This window comes from Protobothrops mucrosquamatus, unplaced genomic scaffold (assembly GCF_001527695.2).
Source record: "Protobothrops mucrosquamatus isolate PMUCROS unplaced genomic scaffold, P.Mucros_1.0 scaffold1516, whole genome shotgun sequence".
NCBI classification, from domain to species: domain Eukaryota; kingdom Metazoa; phylum Chordata; class Lepidosauria; order Squamata; family Viperidae; genus Protobothrops; species Protobothrops mucrosquamatus.
In genome coordinates, this window is record NW_015387688.1 from 62,929 (window position 1) to 90,383 (window position 27,455).

Genomic DNA, 27,455 nt, shown 5'->3' on the forward strand with positions numbered 1-27,455 from the left:
TTGAAGCCCACCAGTCATAAAAGAGCCAAGGTTGCCTATCCTGGTCTACCCCCATTGACTTGACTTGCGGGAAGCTGGCTGGAAAGCTTGCAAGTGGGGATCCCATATGACCCCAGCATGTTGCAGCTGTTGGAAATACATACTGGTTGCCAAGCACCTAAATTCTGATCTCATGAGGATGCTGGGTCGATTGTAAGTGCGAGGACGTGTCGCCACTGTTTTCAGTGCCGTTGTAACTTTGAACGGTCACTAAATGAACAGTTGTGAGTTGAGGGCTGCCTGTATATAAAATAAAGATTCGGGAGGTTTACTGGCGGCCCACCCATTTTAAAGCAGCCTTGCCAAGCGGACACCATAAATATGCTGACTTTAATCCCAAATATGCTTTTTCAGGAGGCAACTGGACTTTCTTGTTTTTCTTTGAAGTAAACACCATCCAGTCAGAGCTGAAGAAGCTTCTTGGATAAGAAGTGAAACATTTTCAAGGAAAAACAAAGAAAGTCCAAGTTGAAAAAACACTTTGGGGACAACCATGACCTGGATGACTGAGAATCTCCATAGACATGTTGACTTTTAGTTCCTGTCACTTTCGCTTTGCTGGGTGGTGATTAAGCTGACCAGAAAACTTGTGTTCCAGAATTGTTTTGGTTGTGACTACTAGCTTATTATATTTGGAGTCACACATCACAAACCAATTTGTTGAACGAACCACAACCGACCGAATTCACGTAACATTCAAAGAAAACAAAGAACAATTTGAACAACATTTTTTGTTTCAAATCAAGCAAGCCACACTGTGGTATTGTAAAAAAATAAATCAGTGTATTCCAAAATGCTTTGGGGGGAAGAAGATGGCCCTGGATTGTTTTCCTAATTTTTATTGTATCTCTTTGTGCTAGTCTGAAACGCTGCCTTGAGTGGTGAAAAGGGAAAACAGTATAAAAATGTTGCAATAAATGGTCAGATCGCAAACAATCACGTTTAGCTTCTGTGACTTGCCAGCCACAGCTCACAGGGCAAAAGCTACCCGGTCGTGGTTTGTTCAACAAACCACGATTCCATTTCCTCTCCGCCAGCCTGCGAAAGGGGCTGTGCGGGCGATGTTATTTGAACATCTCCAACCGTTTACCCTCGTTTATTCGACTCAAACGCCTTTTTATTTTGCAAGGCGCTTTTGCAAAAAAACAAAAACACCAAAAACCCAGGGTGGAAAAGCAGAATAGAGCCGAGCGGATCCCGGGATCGAGTGGATTTGGAACTCACCCCGGGGGGAAAAATCCAGGCCCTGGTCATTCCCACCAGGCATTGCAAGGCCGGCCAGACTCACGCATGCCTCAACTCACTATCCCCCCGCCAACGCGCCTATTTCCAACTCGTAAATTAACTAACAACAACAACAACAACAACAAATCCCCCAGCTCCATTGCGCTTCCCGGACGCCGAGCCCGATGGCACCGCGTCTCCGTCCCGCCACCGCCCGGCTGGCGTTTGCGCCTCGCCAGGGAAGGTGGGAGGGCGGGCAAGGGAGGCGCGGCCCTGGATCCCGCCCAGCGGGCGCGGGCTCGGCCCTTTTGCCTTCCCCAGGATTTGCTGGCAGGGCTGTAAGTCATCTCCAGCTCCCAGCCCCGGCGGCTGCCTGCCAGGAAGACGCGGCGCAGAAGGACCCGCGCTTTGTGCCAATGGCGCACGGGGCGCTGCGCTTTTACGCGCCGCCATTGGCCGGCGGCTGGCGAGCGGGGAGGGCGGGTCGGGGGCGGGGGGAGCGTTACTTTCCGAAGTGAACTTTCTCCCCCCCCCCTCGTCTCCTCCCTCCCTCCCTCCCTCCCTCCAGCCCGCCCGCCCTCCACGGTGTCTCCCCTCCCGCAGCGGCCGCTTCTCCTTGTTTGCGCGCGGATGGAGCTGAGCTGCAGCGTCGCGGCGAGGGAGAGCGGCGGCGGCGGCGGTGGCGGAGGAGGCTCCACCGTCGGCGGCAGCGGCAGCAGCAGCGGGCAAACGGCGGCCGCGGGGCTCCTGATGGACGGCGAGAGTCCCTGCGAAGACGACTACGAGAGCCTGCCTACCAGCGCCTCCCTCTACACGCACATGACGGCCGGGGCGGTGGCCGGCATCCTGGAGCACACGGTCATGTATCCCGTGGACTCCGTCAAGGTGGGTTTTGGGGGTCGAGCGGAGCGGGGGGGGAGAGCTTGGGCCAGGGCGGGAGAGCGACCCCTGGCTCCTGGCTCCCTGCAGATCTTGCCGGACTACAAAGCCCATCTGCTTTTGGCTGGAGAAAGAGGGGAGCCACTCCTGGCTATTCTATTCTCTTTTCTTTTCTGCCTCCCCACCCCTTTTTTTTTTTCCTTGCACCAGTCCTGGAGTTCCCCTTTGACATTCCTACCGGGGGGGGGGGGGTTTGCAAGAATTCAGTTTAAACGTGGAGTTCCTGTAAAATAGAACTTTTTTTAAAAAACCTGGGTCTGCGCAACAGCTTTCTTTCAAACTGCTGCAGCTAAGGATTGCGAAATCGCCCTGGCAGCTGGATTTGGGACAACCTGTCTTGGTGTCATTGCTGAGCTGCTCCAGGCTGGCTCTCTCGACCCCCCCCCCCAAAAAAAGAAAGAGATCTGCTGGGTCAGTTTTCTTGCATTGATCCTTGTCAGCTAATCTGCTTCTGCCTTGAGTGTCCTCTCACAGCGGCCTCTGGTTAAAAAAGGTACACAAATTGGCCCTGGGCCTTGAAATGGTATAATAACCACATGTCTTGCTAATGATGGGGTTGGAAATTGGGGTGTTTCCAGATGTGACAGGTAACTCTGGAGCCCTTCGGCGGCTTCATACATCAGACAGGTTTGGTGGGATGTGATGCTGGCCCTTCATCTGAAAACACACTTAAGAGATGCTGACTGGTTGTACGGGCAGATCTCTGACAAGCGCGTGGAGAGGAGCATCAGCTTCAGCCTAATTAATTGGGCATTATTAATCCCTTGCATTAAGAATTAACCTGATTAGAAGGCCAGCAAAGACTCTGCTTTAATCTGCAACTGGAGTAGATTTGTAAGGAGCTGGGACAATACCTAGAATATTTTGTGTAGATGTCCCTGAGTAGCATCGATGTGTTGAACTGGGCCCCAAATCTGGAATAACTGTGTGTGATCGTAGATTCCCGATGGTTCTCCTTCACTTATTTGGAAGTGATCCCTCTTTTGGTAGCACAAATTGCAAAATCATCTTTCCTACCTTGTCATCACACACACACACACACACAATTTGAGAGAGAGAGAGAGAGAGAGAGAGAGAGAGAGAGAGAGAGAGAGAGAGAGAGAGAGAGACTCTCTCTCTCTCTCTCACACACACACACACACACACACACACACACACAGACACACAGACACACACACACACAATTTCTGAATAGACCGTTTTACTCATCTGGCACCAACTGTTCTTTCAAAATATTGCTGGTCATTGTGAGTTGCCCTGTCCTGTTTTTTGACCCGTACACTTGTGTGTGTGTGTGTGCGTGTGCGTTTTAGGCCTTGTCAGCATAGTCTTGAGCAGGTTGACTGACCGGAGCTTATTCCCAAGGAACTGTTTATGGCTCTACACCCCATAAATGTATTTTCTTTTTGAATAAAGCGCAGATGGGCTGAGAATGCAACTTCACATTTTGGGGTGTTGAATTCTGTAAACTGCTGTCCCAGCCCATCTGCGGGGCCATCAGGTTGGGGAAAGGGGATCTGATATAGTCAGATGACTTTAAAGACTCACAGCCCAAATTTGTGAAGAGAAAACCCATCCAATAAGTAACTTTACTGCAGGCTTGAGCAAACTCGCGTAGATTTCTGAATTGCTTAACGTGGGCCGAATTGCCTAGCATCAAAGAGACGGAAGCTTGTGTTTCCCTCCCCAAAAAATCAATGCTTTCTTCACCTAGCTGATTTTTTTTTGCAACAGTGGCAGTTAAGGTGTTTACATATTTATAACTCCTCCAGCAAAACGTGGCATGAGAAACAGCTTAGCTTCCACCACTGAATTGCCTTGCACGGACGGGCAGCAACGTCGAGCCTGATAACACCATGGGTGTGGGTCCAGTACTACAACTTTCATTAAGAAAAATGTGGCAATGTGCTGCTACCGTTGCATCAGGAAAGGCCTTGAGGTTTGCAGGTGGATGGGAACAGGAAGTTCGGTGTCATTCCCCCCCCCCCCCCCGGTCCTCTCCCGACTGTGCTGTGTAGTGCCCGGTGAGTCCAGTGGTGTGAATTTCAGTGCTGGCTTCAAGAAGGCCTTTCTTCACACCAGCTAATTCTGGAGTAGCTGTTAGAGCCGGTTGTTCCCGGGTTGTGTTCTCAGCAATTTGTTGTACATTAGCCACTGTGCCACAAGACATGTGCCTGAAGCAGTTGCGTCCTTCATCTAAAAAAAAACAAACAGGTTACGTAGCTTGGGCGGTTGAATTCTGCATTCATAACTCTTTGCTTAGAATCCCATCTGGATTCTTCCTGCCATTGTTTATGTTTGTGTTTATTTAAATTTGTATACCGCCCTATCTCCCTTACGGGACTCAGGGCGGTGAACAGGCGATAATAAAAATCACAATAACTATCTATTCTAAAATCAGATTAAATAAATAAAGGCCTGCTCTAAAATACCCCATATAAAAAACCTGTACTAAAACCTAATTAAAACTACGCCAACAACCGGCTCTAACAGCTACTCTAGAATTAGCTGGTGTGAAGAAAGGACTTCTTGAAGCCAGCACTGAAATTCACACCACTGGACTCACCACCCGCACTATTGATCGGAACTTGGGAAATTTAGGACACTGTAAAAGTATTTGGACTCTTGGGGGGGTCTCCTCTGAATGACATGACACCCGGGACCCCTTGGAGTTTGCTCCTAGCTAAGGAGGGGGAGAATCTTCTTCCAGTAATTCTGTGCTCTGCCCCCTCTTCTCAATTAGGAAAAGCAGTTGGCACATTGAATGTGCAGTCTTACCCTGAGGTCAGAGTCCCTTTATCTGTCTCTTGTTAACAGGAACAGCCTGTTTCTCTCTTCCAGTATCAAGTGAACAGCGAAGCTTGTTCAACTGGGTAGCGAACCTGTGGACTAAGCCTGTGAACACCTTTGTGGCGAGAGGGACGCAATTGGCGGAAAAAAAACAAGGCTGTGCTTTGCTGTTGAAATTGCTGACACCATTTCGGTCTTGTCAAGGTGACAAATTGAACAGGAAGTGGGAGAGGGCTGGAATGCAGCCGCAAAACTTGGGGGGTAACAGTCTGGGTACAAAAATTGCATTTGTGCATCAGCTGGACTATTGAGGGTCTTTCACCCCCCCTCACCACTGAGAGTTTAAGATCTCATCCCCCTATGAGCTGAGTCACGCTTCGTTGGTTTGGGATCAGATGTGTTGTGTGAATCCATCTAGTTATGGCTTATTGCCAGCCTTGCAAGGTGTTCAGACCAGAAGCACTGCCAGAAGTGCTAGTTTTAATGCTATAGTAAGTTTACATTAACAGGATCTTGTAAGTCTGAAAGCCCATCTCTCTCTCTCCCCCTTCCAGTTGTCTTTAACGTCCAAGAAACTATGAAGGGTCCTTCCGAGATGTTTGCTACATCCTCATTCCTTCTTTGGACTCGGCTGTTTCTTATCTGACCGTTGTCTAGTCTGTGTCTCTTCCTCTTGTCTCCCAAGGTCACATACCATTACATAAGCCAGGGGTCTTCAAACTTGGCCCTTTTATGACTCGTGGACTTCAACTCCCAGAAATCCTCAGCCAGCGTGCCTGGCTGAGGAATGCTGGGAGTTGAAGTCCACAAGTCATAAAAGGGCCAAGTTTGAAGACCCCCTAACATAAGCTACGATTCAACAACCCATGGTTTCCATTATACAAAGCAGGTTGCTGATTTAGGTGGAAGGATTTCATATTAGCTGTCAGAGGCAAGTCTAAAAACACTGAATGATGATAGTGCATGAGATTTGATGTTGGCATAACCCGGGAATTAGTTTAACTGACTTTCTGGTCCTTTGCTGAGATTTTTAAATGTTGCCCCATTTTTTTTTTAATTCCCTCCCAGGCCAGCCTACTTTTAAGTATGACTGCTTTGAAACCTGCTAGTTCTAGTTCAGAAATGTCCAACTTTTAAGATTTTGGACTTTCAACTCCCAGAATGTCTCAGCGTAGCCGTGCTTGAAGTTGAAGTCCATAAGTCTTTAAAATTGCCAAGGTTGGATACCCCTGATCTAGATTATTAGTACAAGATAGGCTTATTCTGCAGAACCATAGTTGGATTAACCACATTTTAGGGTCAGATGCTATGGAAAAGTAGTAAATCCAGAGTGGAGAATGAAATTTTAGTTTTTGTGACTTGTACAAAAGAAAAAAAAAAAGAACAATGTGTGTAAGAGAGTGGGGATGGATGTTATTTTTGCTCTCACAATAAATCATTGTGCCAACTAAGTGTAGCCAATGATGGTATATGTTTTAAAGGGGGTATTCAAAACACTGTAAACAACATCTGCAAAATTGGGCAATATCCAAAATACTGATAGTATTCCCCTCTACTAGCAAAGTTAAATGTTTTTCTTGAAAATCCAAGAAGCATTGCCAAGGGGATCATGAAACAACATAAACCATTTTAAGCATACCCTTTAATTTTTCCAATATGGTGATTAGGCAGGCTTAACAGATTAGAGTTCTGTAAAATAGAAAACTCCTTGAGGTTGGGGAAATTCTCTTTGTGTCTGCTCACATTACAAATTCCAGCTGCATACTTGCACAGGTATTTGCAAACATTTGATGTCAGTCTGAGTGGAAGTTTGGTAGGTAGGAAAAAATTGTTAGTGGAACTGGGGCAAAAAAATATTTCTGTAACATTAACTTGAATACAGTGACTAACACACTAATTGTCAATGGGCGTGAAACATTTGCAAATTTATTTATTCTGTTCATGTTTATAATAAATAATTTTGCAAAAGCAACTATTTAACTCTTTATTGCAAAACAATATTTGAAATCGCAACAAATAGAGAAATAGAGTGGATGGATTGTAAGCAGAAATTAGAGGGCGAGTGGAGGAATTTGACTTGACTTACAACCACAACTGAGCCCAAAAGTTCCGTTGCTAAGTGAGACAGTTGTTAAGTGAGTCTTGCCTCATTTTACGGCCTTTCTTGCCACAGTTGTTAAGTGAACCACTGCAGTTGTTAAGTTGGTAACACCAGTTGTTAAGTGAAGCTGGCTTCACCCCATTGACTTTGTGTGTCAGAAGGTTGCAAAAGATGATCACATGACTCCGGGACACTGCAACTGTCATAAATACACGCCAGTTGCCAAGCCTCTGAATTTGATCACGTGACCCTGGGGTTGCTGCAACAGTTGTGTGAAAAACAGTCGTAAGTCACTTTTTCCAGTGCTGCTGTAACTTCAAAGGGTCACTAAATGAACTATTGTAAGTCAAGGAGTACTTTATCAGATAGTTTCAATGGGAAAGTAACATGGAGAACTTTTAAGACGTGCCAACGCTGGTAACAGCCTGTGAGAAGCACTGGGTGAGAGTAGGGCATCTCTAAAAAAAAGTTTAATAAATAGATAAATAAAACATACATGGTCTGTGGTTAGGAAATCTGCACTTGTGAAAATAAATGAAAATGTTTTTAGCTCAGGTTACTTTTTAAAAAAAAATTATTTGGCTTACTGATTTTTCCACCCACGCACTTTGTATAACAGTGCTTATCCCAAAAGGAAATACCTTGATACATCAGTAAGTCTATTTAAATTTTATTGTATATGCAAATATATCTCTTGCTCACACCTAAAGGACTCTGGGCAGCTTGCAAAAGATATTTGTCTCTCTGCGCCTGTACCCCAAAATCACTGAGAAATATTGGTATGTCTGGCTGAATACTTTCTGTGGCTGTCCTTAGTTTGGCATGTGCTTTGTTTGGTCCTACCACGATCTCGAGATGTTCTGAAGAATAATAGCTGATTGAAATATTTCCAGATAATTAAAATGTAGCAGGGCATGTTTGCAAGATGAGACAAGTAGAATTGGTTGGGCATACCATCAGCATGAATTGTAGAAGCATCAACCCTTTGATAGGATAGGTCAGGAAACAGACAGTGTAAGAACTACTGGAACTCTGTTAATACAGGCTATATAGTAAGATGGGTCTTCCATCTTGGCAACTTTAAGACCTGTGGACTTCAACTCCCAGAATTCCTCAGCCAGCCAAGGGAGTTGACGTCCACAAGTCTTAAAGTTGCCAAGACTGAAGACCCCTGTAGTAAGACAATGTCCCAAAGGTGCTTTTTTCTAAAAGGCAACTGGACTTTTTTGTCTTTTTGTTTGAAAACATTTGACTTCTCACCCAAGAACCTTCTTCAGTTCTCTTGGATGAAAAGCAAAATGTTTTCAAAGAAAAAAACAAGAAAGTCCAGTTGTTTTTTTTGGAAAAAAGCACCTTCGGTACAACCATGACTTTGATGATTGAGAATCTCCATAAATGTATAGTAAGACAATCTTGTCAGAATTTCCCTTTGAATCCCTTTATTATAAGCCACAGAATCAAGGTGGGGTAGAAAAAAAATATATCACAATATAGGGCAAGGTTATCTTGAGCTTCTTTCTCACCTGCTCTTCCTTCTTAGGTGAGATTAACATTTAATTAAAGTTCCAGCATTTCTGCTTCAAGGCTGTCTCCGTCCTCTTTACAAGATGTAAGGAATAGGATCCCTGTTTCTCCACATGCTGCTGAAGTACAAACCCCGTCCTCTAACATTGAGGGATCCTGGGAAATAGTTCAGGAAACGTTTGTTGCTTACTCTGTGCCTTAGTTTGGTTGTTGTGGCAGGGTGAGGTCTGCAAGATGTGTGTAAATCCAGACGTCAGCACAAGAAGATGACAATTGAAAGTGGGAAGGGGTGGACTCATATTTCACATTGGTTTTGCCTATGAATATGCTTTTCTGCTTATATGTTAAATTTTCTTCTCAGTCCTCTCCTTCATCCTTAAGAGGTTGTGTCTTTTGTTTTATTAAGCTAGAGGCCCTTGATTTGAGACGGTGAACTGAGGCCTGATCTCTCCTGTTTTCATCACTGCAACTGACACTGCCTTTCCATTAAAATCATGAAGCTGCTTGTGTGGTTTTAAAAATCAGTTTCCACCACAGAGGTTCTCTGTGGTCAAGTAGGTGTAGTTGGCAATTCACATTTTCTATTTTGCGATATGTTCTAAACCAGAGGTCCCCAACCTTTTGGGCACCAGGGACCGCTTCCGTGGAGAGAGGTTTTTCCGCAGCCCGGTACTGGTCCACGGACTGGGGGTTGGGGACCCCTGTTCTAAACAATATGTTAACACAATATTTTGTAGGCATTCACAACACAGTATTCCATAGGCATACATTCATTGCGTATTATTCAGTTATCAACACTGTTGACTTTAGTCTTTCTCCAATTTTTGCACACAACACCTACTGTACCTAAAACTTATTTTCTACTTGGAATTCAGATCTTTGTGCTTTTCACTTTGACAATTGATTTGCTTATTCTGAAAAATATAACACTATATTAAGTCAGCTTTCTCCAAATTAGTTCATTCTGGGTGAGTTGGGCATCAACTTGCATTATCCCTAGCCAGCGTGGTGAAGTATTGGAGTTGAAGTGGAATTTATCTGGATAACACTTGGTGTAGGGAGGTTAGATTAATGGAATTTGCTCAGAACCAATGGCTCAGTGTTCTTGGAGCAATATTGTTCTCTCTAGAGAGCTTGGAAATATATATCAAGTTATTTCCCATTTTATCTTTATGGATAATCCACAAGGCAGACTAGCGGTGTCTATAGGAACAATGCTAAGCTATAATTCGATGCATTTGGTTTTGGTTTCAAAGCCCTGCCACTGTTTTTTGTAAGTCATGGTTTACAACTTGGCAGTCAGAGGCAAGAAGTCAGGGGCCAGGATAGAGTTCAAAAGTACTACAGGTTTATTTTGTGTTACCTATCACAAGAATCTAAACTACTTAGCACTAATACTGTAAGTAAATTAACTTATTTGGCATTGGAGATGGCCCAGATTGTCTGCACAAATAGGGTTAGCATGCTACGTATCTTTCACTTGTTTGAGATGTGCTAATCTTCCAAAGGTGAGGCTTAAAGGCTGGGCTTAAATGACAACTGGAATGCAACCTGGGTGGCTTTTACGTTGTTTCCTAGGTTATGTTTTAAGCAGTGCTTAATTGTATTCACTGGTTATTTAATAGACAACACTAATATGTACACAGGGTGAAATTTAGCCATGCCGTCTTGGCTGCAGGATGCACGTGGTTTTCTGTTATATCACAAAAGTGGGGAAGTGTCCTTTGGTTTCATGCCTTGCTCATTTTTCCAGTAAAGTTTGCTACACCATGACTTGCTAAAAAGTCTGGATGCTTTTAATACAGCAGAGTCATTCAAAGGCAACTTAAAGTGCTGTGATCTTCAAGCCATTGTACCAGAGCTTCTTTACAACTGACTTCTTACTTAAGCTGTCCAATGCATTTAAAGTAAAGTTCCCGCTTAAAACGCCCTTTCAAAAAGTAGGACGTTTCAAGCTTATACAGTAAGAGTTGCTTTGTATAAATTATTAGCATTTTTATTTCGGTGAAAGCAGGGTTTCTTTACTGCAGAACAAGAACTGGTGATATAAATATTGATTGCGGCGTTTGGCATCTCCTAGTGAAAGACGGTTGGGAAAGCTAAATTCTATATAATAAATGTTTTTAGGTATTTGCTAAGATTAAAGTCGTGATAATCCATACTACGAATCAGGAAATGCCTGCAGCAGATCTCTTATTTTGCTGTAAACCTGTTAGGCCAGCTCTCTTCCTGCATTGAGAGAACAATTCTAGCATATATTACATCACAGTAATATAATCTGTGCCAGGTAATCATCAACCTGGCACATATTGGTAGGTTGTTAAGAACTTAACTTATGATAAGGATGGAAAAAGGATGTTTCCTTTTGCAGGATAACAGTAGCCTTAGCCTTACAACCACAACCGATCCCCAAATTTATGTTGTCAAGTGAGAAATTGGTTTAAGTGAGTTTTGTCCCATTTTACGACCTTGCAGATGGACAGCGATTAATATTTATATGTAACTTTTATGTATGTAAGGGTGTAGGTCTATATACATCTGTTGTATATAGTCTGTTTTAAATGTGTGTTATGTATGTGTACACTTGGAGAGCCAGCAACTAAATTTCATTTTTAATGCGTGCCGTTCTGCCCACAGGAAAAAATGACAATAAAGGTTGTTGTTGTTGTTAGTTGCGAAGTCGTGTCCGACCCATCGCGACCCCATGGCTGGCTCAGGAATTCTGGGAATTGAAGTCCAGAGCCAAGGTTCACTACCACCCCTGCTCCAGACCTTCCTATCCTCTACCATCTTCTGGAGTCCATTTAAGCTCACGCCTCCTGCTTCAGTGACTCCATCCCGCCATCCTCATTCTCTGTCGTCCCCTTCTTCTCTTGCCCTCCATCTTCCCCAGCATTAGGCTCTTCTCCAGTGAGTCCTTCCTTCTCATTAGGTGGCCAAAGTACTTGAGTTTCAGCTTCAGGATCTGGTCTTCTCAAGAGCAGTTGGGGTTGATCTCCTCTAAGACTGACCGGTTTGATCGCCTTGCAGTCCAATCTAATACTCTGCAAACTATTGAATAACCCGATCCTTATTATGAAACAGGTTTGAACTGCACAGCTTGGTTTGAAACTTCTCTAGGTTATTGAGAGGTCTCCCCTTGCTTCAGCGTCCAGCATGAGCAATCAAAGTGGCCTATTCTGTCTCATCTCTCAGTTGCCTTCTCTCTTTCTCCCCCCCACCCTTTCTGAAATTAAATAAACTGTAAGAAGAAAAAGTCCCAAGTTGCATCAGAAACCTGTCTTGGCAGCCTCCGTCTTCCTGATAAAAAGGCTTTAAAAGCACTCTGGCCAAGAAGGTCATTTATTGGAGGCCACAACAGCTGTAACCGAGGGTGGTGTTGTGTAACTGGAATACCTAGAGTGGAATTTAACTTCTAGTGCCTTTGTGTCTGTCTCTGTCATTTGGTAGGAGGGATTTCTCCCCCCCCCCTCAAAATCACTTTTTTGGGGGGAAATTCAATCTGGTTGCACTTTCAACAGAATAACAGAGTTGGAAAGGACCTTGGAGGTCTTCTAGTCCAACCCCCTGCTCAGGCAAGAAACCCTATACCATTTCAGACAAATGGTTGTCCAATCTCTTCTTAAACACCTCCAGTGTTGGAGCACCCACAACTTCTGGAGGCAAGTCGTTCCACTGATTAATTGTTCTCACTGTCAGGAAGTTTCTCTTTATTTCTAGGTTGCTACTCTCCTTGATTAGTTTCCATCTATTGCTTCTTGTTCTGTCTTCAGGTGCTTTGGAGAGTAGGTTGAAACCCCCCCCCCCAATCTTTGTGGCAACCCCTTAGATATTGGAACACTGCTATCACATTACTCCTGGTTCTTCTTTTCATCAGACTAGACCAGGGGTCTTCAAACTTGGCCCTTTTATGACTTGTGGACTTCAACTCCCAGAATTCCTCAGCCAGCGTGCCTGGCTGAGGAATTCTGGGAGTTGAAGTCCACAAGTCATAAAAGGGCCAAGTTTGAAGACCCCTGGACTAGACATACCCACTTCCTGCAACCGTTGTTCATATGTTTTAGCCTCCAGTCCCCTAATCATTTTTGTTGCTCTTCTCTGCACTCTTTTTTAGAGTCTCAACATCTCAAACTGAATCTTTTCCCCGTCCCTTTGATCATTATGCATACATGTCTCCACTCTACCACATTGTTAAGGTCCACAAATATAGCCAGGAAAGAACGAAAAATGCGGACCAGCAGCCACAACATCTAGATGTGCGCCAGTCCCCAAACAAGCATAATTTAGCAGATGGAGCAAAGCGGGTGGGGGCAGATTGGATTCATTTCATTAAGAAAAACATTCCTTTTTTAATTGCACGAGTTGCACAATTTGTGGTGACTGTGTGTGTGTGTCTGTGTGTGAACGAGCGATCCAGAATTGCTGAGTGTGTGCCCTGACTAATGTTTTCTGGCAAGCCTCTTAGGAATGATTATGGGCAGTTCCCATCACTCTCTGCCGGGAAAAAAATTGGGACTAGGAATTTAAAGGCAAATTACTCCGCATTCCTTGTCGATTTTGCATTTTTTTGCATCTGCTGGTCGGCTGGGCCTGGGGTTGTTTTTGCTTCCCTAATTAGATTTCCTATCCGTGAGGGTTTAATAATGTCTCTCTCTCCTTTGCATTGTGGCAGGAGTGGAGATGTGCTCAGCATCTCATGTCTTGGCTGTCGAGAGCGCTGCCTGAGAAAAATGGCAAAGCCCGTAATAAAACAAAACAGTGATTAAAATCCAGACAAGTATGAAATCAGGTGGCATAGGAGCCCCCAACTGGCTCTTTATTTAGAAGATCAAAAAAAAAAAGCGAATGAAAGAAAAGATAAGGGGTGAATAGTCTCTGTTGCAGCTGACCTCCCACAGTGCCGGGGATATCAGCAGAAGAGTTGCGTTGCCAATTTTTCCAAAGCGGAAAGAGACTTTTCAGAGGCAAACTGCTTCCACTTTGCACAATAAAATTGTTGCAAAATTGCACAGCCAGATTCCAGCCAGTTTGCTAAATGTATCTTATTTATTTGTATCCCACCTTTATCATTTTTACAAATAATGTAAGGCGGGGAACATATCAACACATCTTCCTTCTCCCATTGTCCCCACAACAACCCTCTGAGATGGGTTGGGCTGAGGGAGAGGCACTGGCCCAAAGTCACCCAGCTGGCTTTCATGGTTAAGGTGGAACTAGAACTCGTGGTCTCCTGGTTTGTAGGCCAGCACCTTATCCACTAGACCAGGGGTCTTCAAACCTGGCAACTTTTAAGACTTGTGGACTTCAACTCCCAGGATTCCTGAGCCAGCCATGCTGAGGAGAAATGGAGAGGTTTCCATGCTGAGCCATGCTGGCTCAGGAATTCTGGGAGTTGAAGTCCACAAGTCTTAAAGTTGCCAGGTTTGAAGACCCCTGACCTAGAACAGGTGGAGGCAACCTTGGCTCTTTTATGACTCGTGGACTTCAACTCCCAGAATTCCTGAGCCAGCATGGGGGAACTATGGCCCCCTCATGACTTATGGACTTCAACTCCCAGAATTCCTGAGCCAGCATGGCTCAGCTTGGAAACCTCTCCCTTTCCCCTCAGCATGGCTGGCTCAGGAATTCTGGGAGTTGAAGTCCACCAGTCATCAAAGAGCCAAGGTTTCCTACCCCTGGGCTAGACCAAAATGGCTCTCAAGTCATTTTTTCTGATTTTACATCACCCAACAGAAACAACTTAGCTATGGAATTAGAATCCCTGTCTGGTTCTCTGATGACATGGCAAAAGGCCCAAACATCAGAAAGGAGGCTGACATCTCAAAGACCTCTGCTTTTTAATTTTTAATTTTTTAATGTATTTTTAATGTTGTCATCCTCAGTGCTACCTAAATAGTTATGAACAGGCATCATAGAGGGAGCGGAGAGGTTACCAGAATCACTATTCTTTTCACCAACTGGAGTCCCTCTATCGTTAAAATAAAATGCTCAATTTTTTTTAGAAGAAGGACATTTATACGACTATGGGCATTTCCCCCGGAGTCTACAGCACACTGCTGTTGAATCAGAACATTGACCTACCACAACGACACCATCATGCAAATGTTGCTAGTACGCATTTATATCCCCAAATTTGATGTAGCCATTTAAGTGGTGGCCTTTGCATGACCATGCCATATATTTCTTGTCATTTCGCCCCCAACAGTCTTGCTATAGTTGCCATTTAGGATATGTTTTAAAGGATAAATTAATGTTTCAGTGACTTTCTCCATGTCCCATTTAGTCTACTACAGAATCCCATCTAAGGCATGCATCGCTTCAGTTAAAAATCACTGTTTTTATAAGACAGAATCCAGAATCCAGGCCATTGGCTTGTTACTCCAGATTTTGAAATATTGGCTTAAATGTACAAGTTGCAAGATGTGCCTCAGCCACGATATCTTGCAGCCTGACTTTTAGAAGTTTTGTGCGGGTAGTGTGTGAAATGCAACCATCTTGCATTATAAAACATCCCTTGTTTTCATTCTGAAGCAGCGATGTCAGGAGTAAAGCACATGTCTTGTATTTGAAGTGGCCAGGATCATTTTAGAAGAGTTTTTAAGCTCAAAATGAACCTTGTAGAGTCCATTTATGAAATATGAGGCCGTTTATGAAATATGAGTCCGTTTATGAAATAAATGATGATGAGAGTTGGCATATAATAATTTTGCAAAAGAAACATGTTTTTGATGCAGATTGAACTTCAGTTGCATAAGGAGACATTCCAGCTGAATTTTTTCTAGAACTCATCACTGCTTTTGAGTATTTTTTCCACTTGGTTAGAAAGTAGCAGAAACCTCTCAGTTCTGTCAAACGCTCTTTTGAGATTGTTAAAGCAGAAAATCAGCTATTGATTCCACACTGTGTTACTTGTCTCTAATCTGGAACAGAACATTTTAATTTAATGGATTCAGTTTAGGCACCGCCTGACTCCCAACTGATTTTGGGCAGCGTACAATAAAACCAAAACAAAATAAAATATTGTGTAATAAATTTAAACACGGAAGAATGGAAGAAAATCCAATAGACTTTAACCAGGATTCTATAAATCTATTTATCAGTCGTATCTTAAAAAAAAAAATCAAAGACAACAGATTTTAGTGCATTTCCTTGTCCTTCATTGGGAAACTGGTATGTGGGTTTTGCTGGGGCAAATTAAGAAATAGGTGTGTCGCTTATGTTTAAATGCCGGTCTAATTTGCAGCCTTTAGATGCTGCATTTATCTCTCTATGAGGGTAGCAAGGTCAGAGTTGCGGGCTTCCTTCATTTTAAGCAGTGGATTCAGATTCACGAAGAGATGTTTATCTATTGTTTGAGCAAGCTCTTGCTTTGCTTTAACCTCCCAACGTTATATTGCAATATCTTTTGAAATGTCCCTTTGATGAAAGCAAATAAAAATAAAAGGCAAAAGTCCAATTCCCCCGTCCCCCCATTGATTAAAAACCCCAGCCAGATGAATAAAATCTAAAGTCGTGTTGAAAATAGGATTAAGGGTGTGTAACTTCAATAGTTTTGAATGGTCTAAATTGGCACCTTGGAATCAGCTTTCATAAGTGCCCTCGGATTCATATGTTTTGCTAATGTAATGTGTACACAGGTAGTCCTTAATTTACAACAGTTCGTTTAGTGACCGTTTGAAGTTACAACAGCACTGGAAAAAAAATTGACTAAAGGCTGTTTTTCATACCGGTTGTTACACTCTTCGCAGCATCCCCGTGGCCATGTGATCAAAAATCAGGCGCTTGGCAACCGACTCATACTTATGACAGTCATGCAGTATCCCGGGGTCATGTGATCCTCTTTTACGACCTTCTGACAAAGTCAATGGGGAAGCCAGATTCACTTAATAACTGTGTTACTAACTTAACAACTGCAGTGATTCGCTTAAACAACTGCGGCAAGACATTTCATAAAATGGGGGAAAGCTCTCTTAACAACTGTCTCACTTAGCAACATAAATTTTGGGCTCCGTTGTGGTCACAAGTCAAGGACTTGATTTTTCTTGGGTTAATGACCTTTCTCGTTGAATTTAATGCCAGATGAGCTATCTGAAAGCTGAACGGCCTCTACCGAGAGTCATTTTTGAACTTGTCTAATGTACCAATCTTTTGATAACGTAAAAAAAAAAGTCCTTGGCCCCTAGAATTTATTGTCATGTTATCTGAACCCAGATACAAAATGCAGAGTAGCTGTTCTGAATGTAAGGGCTTTCACTACAGATATGCTCAGTCAGGAGCTTCTTGCATAAGGAGCTTATAGAGCGAATGTGTGCTAGAACTAGACGTGCGAGCGATTCGTTTTGTCTCAAGAGTAGGGAGTGTGATGTTCATGGGGATGCTCAGAGGATTTGCCATTTCTTTTTAGCAACGGTGAACAAATCGATGGATGTCTAGATATTGCTACTCTTAACAGCTTCCCATAACTAGAGTCAGTTTGGTCTAGAAAGCTAATCTGGTCTAATGGTTAAGGCACGAGGCTAGAGACTGGGAGACGGGGAGTTCTAGTCCTGCCTTTAGGCATGAAAGCCAGCTGGATGGTTTGGAGCAAATCACCAGGCGACGATGAATTCTAGCTCCACCTTAGACATGAAAGCCAGCTGGGTGACTTTGGACCAATCACCAGGAGACGGTAAATTCTAGTCCTGCTTTAGGCACGAAAGCCGTCTGGTTGACTTTGGACCAGTCATCCATTCTCAGCCCAATTCACCTCACGGGGTTGTTGCTGTGGGAAAAACAGGAGGAGGAAGGTGTGTGTTGCGTATGTTCACTGCCTTGAGTTACTCGTAAAAATAATAAAGCAGGATACAGAACAAACGTATTAAGCAACATGGCCACTGGGCTGTTTACTTCAGCAATATCTGGAAGGATTTTCACAGGAACCAAGAATTCTGGGCCTTCTCCAAACCAGACAAAACCATACCCACCACAAAAAAAGACTGTAGCTTCTGACTAGCTTGTGCAAAGGAGAACAAAATCCAGTTCTTGGTTTGTAAATAGTGATGAACAGTATTTACAGTCCGTGTGGAATTCTTCGCTTTTTATTATATGTTCCTGCCGTGTATTATAGCAAATCAAGCAGGCGTGATCTAATGAGATGATTATTCAGGTTTTTTTTTTGTGACACCCAAATGAAGCAACTCCTTTCCACTTCGAACAATTTTCTTGAAAGCAAAGCAACTCTGAATTCTGCCTGCTCCCCAACTAGGTGCAAACATATTGTAAACACTGTCAAGAATTCTACGCAGCGTTGAAATTCCTGCTTAGGATGGTGACTTCCAGCTGAAACCCATCTTGGGAGATTTCCCCTCTCCCCACAATTATGCAAGTGACATACTTGTTGATGTGTGTTTATGTGTATGCACGTGCCTTCTGGAAATCATATCCGCCCCAAAAGGCCAGGACCGTGATAAGCATTGTGCTCAAACCCATTAATTAAAATTAATTGCCTGTGAAATAAGGTGCCTGGTGTATAAAATGAATTGATCTCTCATCTGCATTTAGTAACTATTCTCTTGTTCTTAGGCAAACCGTCTGCACGTGCAGGATGACATCGCACTGGCACAAACACACACCCACACCCATTTCTCTGTCCTGTAAGGTTGCAGGGAAGGAGGGGAAGGTGATGGGAATGGAAGGGGAAATTGAACAGGGATGGGGGAGGGGAAAAGGACAAGTGACCTATTTAGGCTTCGCAGAAGAGAGCTACTGTCCGTTTCACCCCTTTTTATGCAAAAAAGCTTATCGGTAAGGCTTTAAAACAGAAACATAGACACACAGAGATACTAGAGGACCAGATACTGCATTGCTAATATGTGCAGAGTTTTAAAAAGTTGGTAGAGGGGTTGTAGATAACTTCTTGGCTGTAGAACTTATCATCACTGGACAGATGCAGAATAGACAGCAACAACCCAGGATGTTATGTGAGATGATTGGGTTTTCCTGTCCCACCCTCGATTTGAGAAGCGGATTACTGGGGCTTAAGGCCTACATTCTTTGTTCTGTTTTCTCCAAACCAATTCATTAGCTAACAACGCCACACAAAGGCAGCTTCATTTCCAGGGGCAGCTTGTTGCAAGGATGAAAAGGGGAAAAAAAAGATATATCAGGGGTGTTTTTCTGAAATATTTGAGCACCACGCCCTATTTAGTCACAGGGACATTTACGTAAAATAAGTTCTTTGGTTTGTTTACACTGTTAGGAAAATTACTGTGACTGAAGAGAGATTTAAAGTTCAACTAAGATCAAGAACTCATAACACCCTTCCTTCCTTCCTTCCTTCCTTCCTTCCTTCCTTCCTTCCTTCCTTCCTTCCTTCCTTCCTGTTGTGGACCTACGCACACACAATACTACTACCAAGAATACGCTTCTCCAGCATCTTCTTTTCTTTTATTGCAAGGCATATATTTCAATCGGGAACAAAGTTATTCATAAGAAAGGATGAGAAGGGAGATTTAAAAGAAAAAGAGCAAAGAGGGTGGGGGACTCATATATCCTGAGGTCTTTCAATCTGTTGATTGATCACTGCCATAATTTTCCACTTTGCTTAAAGCCATGCTTGCTTTGAATTTTGAGATCAAGTAAAAAAAAATACATTTGGTGAGCTTTGGGTGGCAACTACTGATGAGGTTGACCTTGCTGTAATGTAGTCTCCTCCTCCTCCTCCTCCTCCTCCTCCTCCTCCTCCTCTCCTCTCCCACTCCACTCAAAGGTTATCCCTGTTTGCATGTAGAAGTTAAACGGAGATAGATAGCTTATCAGTTGGATCTTGAAAGCCACCATTTGAAAGTTCTTGGGTTGAGATTCTAGCTCAGACATGATTTTGATCAGTTAGGACAATTGGTTAGGCTGTGCAAGGAGAATAGGAGGCATACTTGGATTATATATGAGACATTACATTAATGACATACTTCCGTAGTTTAAACAGCAAACATCTTCAGTTCCTCTTTCTTTAGCTTTACTAACCCATCTCTGCCATCCAGTAATACCAAGTCATGACCTCCTTCATATGATTAGGAAGCTCCTGCTGGGCGTGCATATATGTTTCAGCTTGTCCCCAAATCCTTAGGACCAGAAATTAAGGAAGTAAGGGTTTACTTTTAAGTGTGTCTGTTGAGATATTTATGGGGTGGCTCATCTTTTCTTAGAATAAATTATATAGACAATGTATAAAAACCAGACTGTATACTGCCCTTGACGCGGTCCTTTAATTTGCTTTACACTAATGATGTAAAACTGTCATTATCTTCCACTCAATTGTAGGCCTGTGTCTACCCAAACACACAGGCACAAGCTTATTTTAAATGGGATTTGCCAAAGTCAAGAATTTTGGCAGCTGGCAAATTGGTATTTATTCGCTATAATTCCTCCGCTGCATTTTCTGAGGATTTAGAGCTGACAAAATGATTTTGGGGATTAGATTTGCATGTTGTTTAGGCTTTTCAAATAAATGGTTATGTTGAAGTGGGATTTGCTAGACTTGGGTAAGTGAGAAGCCTGGGAACTTAGGCCTTGCTGTTTCTCTCAGCAAAGTATTATGAGATCAGAGGAATAATTCTTCTTTTCTTGAGGAGAACTGCTCTGAGCGTGCATGAACTGACAACCGCTCCATCCACAGAGAAGCTGAAGGAATTCCACCGGGCTGAGTAGACCTGCTAGACTTCCCTTGAATTTTACAAGTTCAGCAGGCCAAGCCTGCTGAGTTGCTAAATAACTAACATGATTATTAAACAGCCATCCAAGACGAAGGTAAGAGTAGAAGTCAGAAACTTGGAACTAGCTAAGAAGCTAGGTCTTTCTCCCAAAGGTGCTTTTTCAAGAGGCAACGGGACTTTCTTATTTTTTTCCTTGAAAACGTTTCGCTTCTCATCCAAGAAGCTTTCTTCAGTGTGAAGAAAGCCCCTTTGGGACAACCATGACCTGGATGTTTAAGAATCTCCGTAGACATCTGTTTCTTTCTTGTGTTTTACCTAAGAACTGTGATACCCAGGAAAATGGGATGTCTTGGTTATGGTATATGGCCCAAGAGTTAGGTTGGATTCTTCTGTTAACGCCTGCGGAAGAGAAGACATTCAGAGCTGTACATTTTCAGACCTGTGTAACGAGCAGAGAAGCAGTGCCTTTTTCACAGAATTACAATCATCCTGCATTAGTCAGGTTGATGTTAGGCTGTTGGGACATGTCCAGTCAGACACCTGGAGTTTTGCAGTCATTCAGCTTGGATTTAAATCATGCCAGTCATTCGTCCTGTGTCATCCTGCACTCCTTTGGAATCAGCAAGAGGCGGAGAAAGGACTGTTTTAAATCTATTATCAGTGGAATGGCTTGTTTCCAGAAGTTGTGGGTGCTCCATCACTGGAGGTTGTCAAGAAGGGACTGGGCAGTCCTTTGTCTGGAATGGTGTACTGGTGTAGGGTCCCCTGCTTGAGCAGAGGATTGGATTAAAACATCTTTAAGGTCCCTTCCCAACCCTATTATTCAATTTTCTGTGTTCTAAATCATTAACTGCTTAACTACTAACTTACATTCTTTTTTTAAACGATGGCCATCTGGCGGACGGTACAGGACAATAAAAACAAAGACAAATAGGCTGAAAAATAGTTTTTAATCCCAGAGCTGTAACCATATTAAATACCACAGTATAGTGCAACATTGAAGCGCAATATTAGGGGCAGCGCAATGGTGAATAGAATGTGAAGGAAGTGTGTATATAGTGTATGTTTTTATTTGTGGTTTTTACTTGTGTGTAATGTGCACTGTGGATTGTGAGTTACACAATGACAATAAAGATTATTCTACTCTACTCTACCCTACCCACCCCACCCCACCCCACCCCACCCTACCCTATCCCACCCTACTCTACCCTACCCTACCCTACTCTACTCTACTCTGCTCTGCTCTGCTCTGCTCTGCTCTGCTCTACTCTACTCTACTCTACTCTACTCTACTCTACTCTATTCTTTGTTTATATTCTATTCTATTCTCATTCCATTCGTTTTCTATATTTCTAGTCTAGTCTAGTCTAGTCTAGTCTAGTCTAGTCCCAGTCCCAGTCCCAGTCCAGTCCAGTCCAGTCACCAGTGGCTATCTAACAGAGCTTCTCATGTTAGAAGTTTGCATTAGAAACATTACAACTTCTGGCCACTATATATTAGTTGAAGATGGGTATCCGTTGCTGAGATCTGTGCCTAAAGCATGTATAATGTTCCTTTGGCATTTCCAGTGAAGTTGGCACATATTGACTGCAAAAGGCCTTGCAACCACTTCGCTGGAGAGGGCCTTGCCATGCTGGGCAGGCTTGTAGCGCCCTCTTCTGGTATCTTCCAAAAGTATGTGCTTAAATGCTTGGCTTTTTAGAGGCATTTCACCTCCCCCCATTGCATTGTGGGAAATAATCACATTCCCTATATTTAATTCATGATTTTTTAAAAAAATATATATATATTGTGCTTAACTGCAAATTTGATTAAATAACATTTAGTTTTGTCTGGATCCACATTTTTTCCTTTGCCCTAATCGACTTTTTCTATGCCGGTATAGGTAGTCCTCGTCTTACGACCGCAACTGAACCCAAAGTGAGACATTGGTTAAGTGAGATTTGCCCCATGTTACGACTTTTACTGCCACTGCTGCTAAGTGAATCGCTGCAGGTGTTGTGTTAGGGACGCGGTTATTAAATGAATCTGCCCTCCCCGTTGACTTTGCTTGTCATAAGGTCGCAAAAGGGGATCACGTCATGCCCCTCCCCCGGACACCGCAACCGTCATAAGTACGAGTCCGTTGCCAAGCATCTGAATTTTGATCATGTGACCATGAAGATGCTGCAACGGTCGTAAGCGTGAAAAATGGTCCTTAGTCGTCGTTTTTTCAGGGCTGTGGTAACTTCGAACAATTGCTAAACCAAAAGTTGTAAGCTGAGGACTACCTGTACGTTACCAACTGTGCAAGTTAGCAACAACACACTTCAGGGCTAATTCTGGCCTTTTGAAGAATATTGCTTGCTTCCTGTTGACGCTCCTCACTCAAGGAAGAAGCCAGACAGAAGGTAGAGGAGGCACTCTCCCTCCCTCTTTTGGATTTGATTATTTCCCCAATCGTTTTAGATGTCTGTGGATACCTCTTGCACTTGTGGTTATCCTAAATGGGCCTTCATCAAATCCAGAAAAATTCCCAGCAAGAGCTCCTCCATTACAGACGAAGAAGAGAACGACGAATGTAGCAACATTGTCCTTCCATACGTTGCAGGAATATCTGAAAAACTCAGGAGGGTTTTCAACCAACACAGCGTACATGTACACTTTAAAGCAGGGATCTTCAAACTTGGCCCTTTTATGACTTGTGGACTTCAACTTCCAGAATTCCTCAGCCAGGCACGCGTGCCTGGCTGAGGAATTCTGGGAGTTGAAGTCCACAAGTCATAAAAGGGCCAAGTTTGAAGACCCCTGCTTTAAACCCAAGAATACACTAAGGCAGAAGCGTGTCCACCCCAAGGATAAGACACCCAGACACAAACTGGGTGTCTTGTCTAGGTCCCTGAATGAATTGTTGTGAATTGAGGCTGTTCCAAGTCTAGATATGCCCCTCCCCCCAAAGTTGTGTCTCTCCCTCCCCCCCCAAGCAGCCCTAGAGCCTCACTCTTCTCCTTTACATCATCCCTCTTTTTTTTTTCTTCTTGTAGACTCGGATGCAGAGTTTGCAACCTGACCCCAAAGCCCAGTACCGAAGCGTCTTTGAGGCCTTGAGGAAGATTGTCCGCACGGAAGGCATCTGGCGGCCGCTGCGAGGAATTAACGTCACCGTCCTCGGAGCCGGCCCGGCTCACGCGTTGTATTTTGCCTGCTACGAAAAAATGAAACGCACTTTAAGTGACATTATCCAACATGGAGGCAACAGCCACCTGGCCAACGGTATATTGACATAACCCAATGGGTGTGCCATCTTGGTGCTTTGACTCAACTTGCGTACTTTTTCATGTGGTCTGACATCTTCAGCATGCAATTTCTGCTTCTGGAGAGACAAAAACAAGACGCTTGGAAAGACTTCCCTGTTTGGCCACCTAGGCGTTCTTGCTACCTTCAACCTCTTGTCTATTTTCTACAGGCACCTGCTCCTTTTTAGAGGCACGCATGTATGAAGAATCCCGAAGATACGTAGTGCTCCAGTTCCTCTAAAAGTTAGATGTTAAAGTGTTTTGATCCTAAATACCTCTGATGGGGCTCTCTCTGGGAAAGAGTTGTCTGAAACAGCTTTCAGTCTAACCTGGGCAGCTTTCTAGGAAAATTTGGTTCTTAGATTTTGGGTTTGGCTTCTCTCCAGAAAGTCTATTTTATCACCGCTAAAACTTACCAAATTTGGCTGTGCGGTACAGAATGTAAAGTTACAAGCCGGCTGGATCGCTCCAACCGCCACCTCTAGTCCGACATTTTTATTTCCCATAAAAATCAGCCAGCTGTCTCTAAAAATTTACCGATCTTTCTCTCCAGCATATGACACTCAGAGGCATACTGGTTCTTTAACTGGAATTTCTATTTTTTAGGATCTACATTGAATGCTTATGTGCTTGATAGCAAACTATGTGCCCGAACAAATTCTATAGTCTCTTAATCAGCAGTTCACAAATTTGCATCTAATTGCATTTCTATTATTCTCCAGTGAACATGGATAGCTTTTCACTGATTTTTTTGTTTGTTTTATTTAGAACTTCTTGGCGCTGAAAGAAAGAACCTGTATGTTGCTAATATTTAAATGTATGCCTCTAAATTCTTGGTAGACATTGAGATCGAAAATGGTGCCCCTGTCTTGATATACAGAGATACAGATTTGTAACCCCCTTCAATATGTAGTTAAAGAGATAATTGAGCCGTGATGGCATAGTGGTTAGAATGCAGTATTGCAGGCTAACACTGCCCACAGTTCGATTTTGACAGGCTCAAGGTTAACGTAACCGTCCATCCTTCCCGTGGTCAATAAAATAAAGACCCGGATTGTTGGGGGCAACATGCTAACACCGTAAATTGCTGTAAAGCATTACAGAACGGTGTGTAAGCCTGAATGCTATTCCTGTTGCTAAATGGTGGCAATTTCTAAGAAACATTGGCATATTTGGACCATGTGGCCCATCTAAAACTAGATCTGTAATGCAAACCTTCAAAGCTGATGATGAAAATTAGATTTGCATTCCAGCTTGGCCCTTTTAATTCCCTACAAGGGTTGACGTAAAGTGTGGCTTACCCAATGGGCTGCATTAATTGCCCCGGTTGCAATTAATCCTGCTTTGATTGTCTCACCAAATTATGATAGCAAGCTTGTTCTCCCTTTCCTTCAAAAGTAAGCAGTAAAATAGGAGGGTTAAGGCTTAACACGCTTCTATAGAAGTGGGGGGAGAAAACACTCAAATCTACCCTCAATTCTCTCTCAGCTCTCTCGGGCTGGCATTGCCAAGCGCTTTGCAAACTCTGGAGATCAAAAACTCTAAAATCTGACTTTCCTGATGGGAGAAAGTGTTTCCCCTTCTCTGTTGTAAGGGGGGAGTTGGGAGATCTGTTCACAATTTATCCACAATGGCTAGACTTAGGTAATGTTTATCCTATTGTGAGGTTTGGTCTTGCATTTTTTTTTCTGCCGATGTCTGCAGTCAGATTCTATCAGTACAACGTTGAAGCATTCCTTGCTTTTCAATGTTGAAATGCGGTTTTTGATTTAGAGCAGCGGTTCTCAACCTATGGGTCGGGACCCCATTTGGGGTCGATCGACCATTTCACGGGGGTCGCCAAGCAAGGCTGTCCGCCATTTTTTTCCCCCTTTTCCGGCGGGTGCCTTACCTCCCTTGAGCTGGGCCAGCTGGTGGTCGGCCTGCTCCGTCTCTGCCGCTTGCCAGCTAAGCCTCGGCCGGCGCAGGGGGCGGAACCACGCATGCGTGGCGCTCCCGGGCAGGGAAAGTCCTCGACTTACGACTGGTTGGGTAGTCCTCGACTTACGACCGGTTTAGTCCTCGACTTATGACCGGTTTAGTCCTCGACTTACAACCGGTTTAGTCCTTGACTTATAACCGGTTTAGTCCTCGACTTACAACCGGTTTAGTCCTCGACTTACGATCGGTTGGGGGTCGCGGCATTAAAAAGGTTGAGAACCACTGATTTAGAGTGATACTAATGGAAGAAAGCCACATGGAAAAGGGCCTTAGAATTTGGCTTTTAGTATCATCTCAACCTGAGATAGTACCAAGGAAAAAAAATCAAGTTATTTATACTGGCTCGCCAGAGTTCCTCCTGACCTAAAATGGTTTTGTGCAGTTGCTACCCTATTCCTTCTTCTTTTGGGATCCCACTTCCTTCATCTTTTGTGAAATAAAAAGAGTCCAGCTAGTCCTAGAAGGCTTACTCAGCGTTCAGCTCTAAGTGTTAGAAGGTCTCAGGTTTGGCAGGGCTGACGAACACATTTGGAATTTCGAGAAAATGTTGACGGTCCTCTCACAAGATAATTTCTGAGGGGGACTTGCTCCTTCCCAAAATGGTTGGCAAGAAGGACATAAGCAATTACAACTACGTGGGTAGTTGACATTTTATTTCAATAATCATTTAAGGTTTTTTTCATATATAGAGTGTTCGTTAGATTGAGGGGAAAAAAGGATATAGTATATCTCTTCCCTGTCCTTGAAGAAGAAACAATTGCCCTATGAATCCTTGAGATACACACTTAAAATATTTTCCATTAATTAAGATTATGTTAGCATTTGTTAATTATTTCTCAGTGCATTAATCTACAGCAGAGATGTCCAACCTTGGTAATTTCAAGACTTGTTGACTTTAACTCCCAGCATGGGAGTTGAAGTCCACAGATCCTATAGTAGAGAAGATTGGACACCCTTGATCTACAGCAGTGTTTCTCAACCTTGACAATTTTAAGGTATGTGGACTTCAACTCCCAGAATTCCACAGCCAGCATTGCTGGCTGTGGAATTCTGGGAGTTGAAGTCCACATGCCTTAAAATTGTCAAGGTTGAGAAACACTGATCTACAGTAAATAGCTTAGAGAATCTTACTTCCAGTCTGGTTTTGCTGTCGTTATTAAAGCAATTCTGAATGTTCTCTGCAACCATAAAGGAAATATTTTGTCACTTGTTGTGACTCAAATGGTTATATTTCTGGTTTTATATATAGCAAAGTTTTTTTTAGTTAACTTGTGCCCTTTGAATAACTTGCTGAGTGCTGCTTCCATGGATGCTGGAGTTGGTGAGGTTAGGGGAAAAAAAATAACGCCAGCTAATATTCTCCCTTTCTATCACAATGAACGTTCTTATTTAACGGTAACTTTTGAAGGAGTTCTGATTGGCTGCCCGCCGTAACGTACCTCCTGGTTGTATATTTCTAGTGTCTGTAAATCTGGGCAACATTTTCTTTAAAAAAAAAAAAATTAGAAACAAAACCTTTCATTCTTCCCAGCTATGCTGTTGGTAAGTTCATGGAAAATTAGTTATTGTGGAGGTTTTCATTTGGTACCTTCAGATTTTTTTTTTTAAAAAAAATTGTTTCACAGCTGTTAAACGCAACTTATATTCCTTTTGTATGTGACTCTTAGTATATGTACATCTGTGATGTTCTTTTTCAAATGATCTGCAACACATTAGGTTGGTTTCCAAGAGGCCTAATGAGTCTGGAGGCTGATGTGTTGAGTGCTACCCATTAAGAGTCTGCCGTTTTGTGCGCAGAACCCAAGATGGTTTGTCAAAATTTGCTTTGTGAAAGGGGCCTGTCTTCGTTTCTTCTTTTGCAGGTATGGCTGGGAGTATGGCTACTCTTCTTCA

General features: G+C 43.2%; 1 protein-coding gene across 1 annotated transcript in view; it reads left to right on the plus strand.

The window, feature by feature from the left end:
* The first annotated feature begins 2,046 nt into the window (after window positions 1-2,046).
* Window positions 2,047-27,455, plus strand: part of LOC107293145 (mitoferrin-1) — a 26,963-nt gene continuing 1,554 nt past the window's right edge. Inside the window, exons 1-3 of the mRNA XM_015822279.2 lie at window positions 2,047-2,148; window positions 23,331-23,559; window positions 27,425-27,455. Of these exons, the coding sequence (XP_015677765.2) occupies window positions 2,083-2,148; window positions 23,331-23,559; window positions 27,425-27,455 (326 nt within the window). The 5' untranslated portion in view covers window positions 2,047-2,082. The remainder of the gene's footprint in view (window positions 2,149-23,330; window positions 23,560-27,424) is intronic.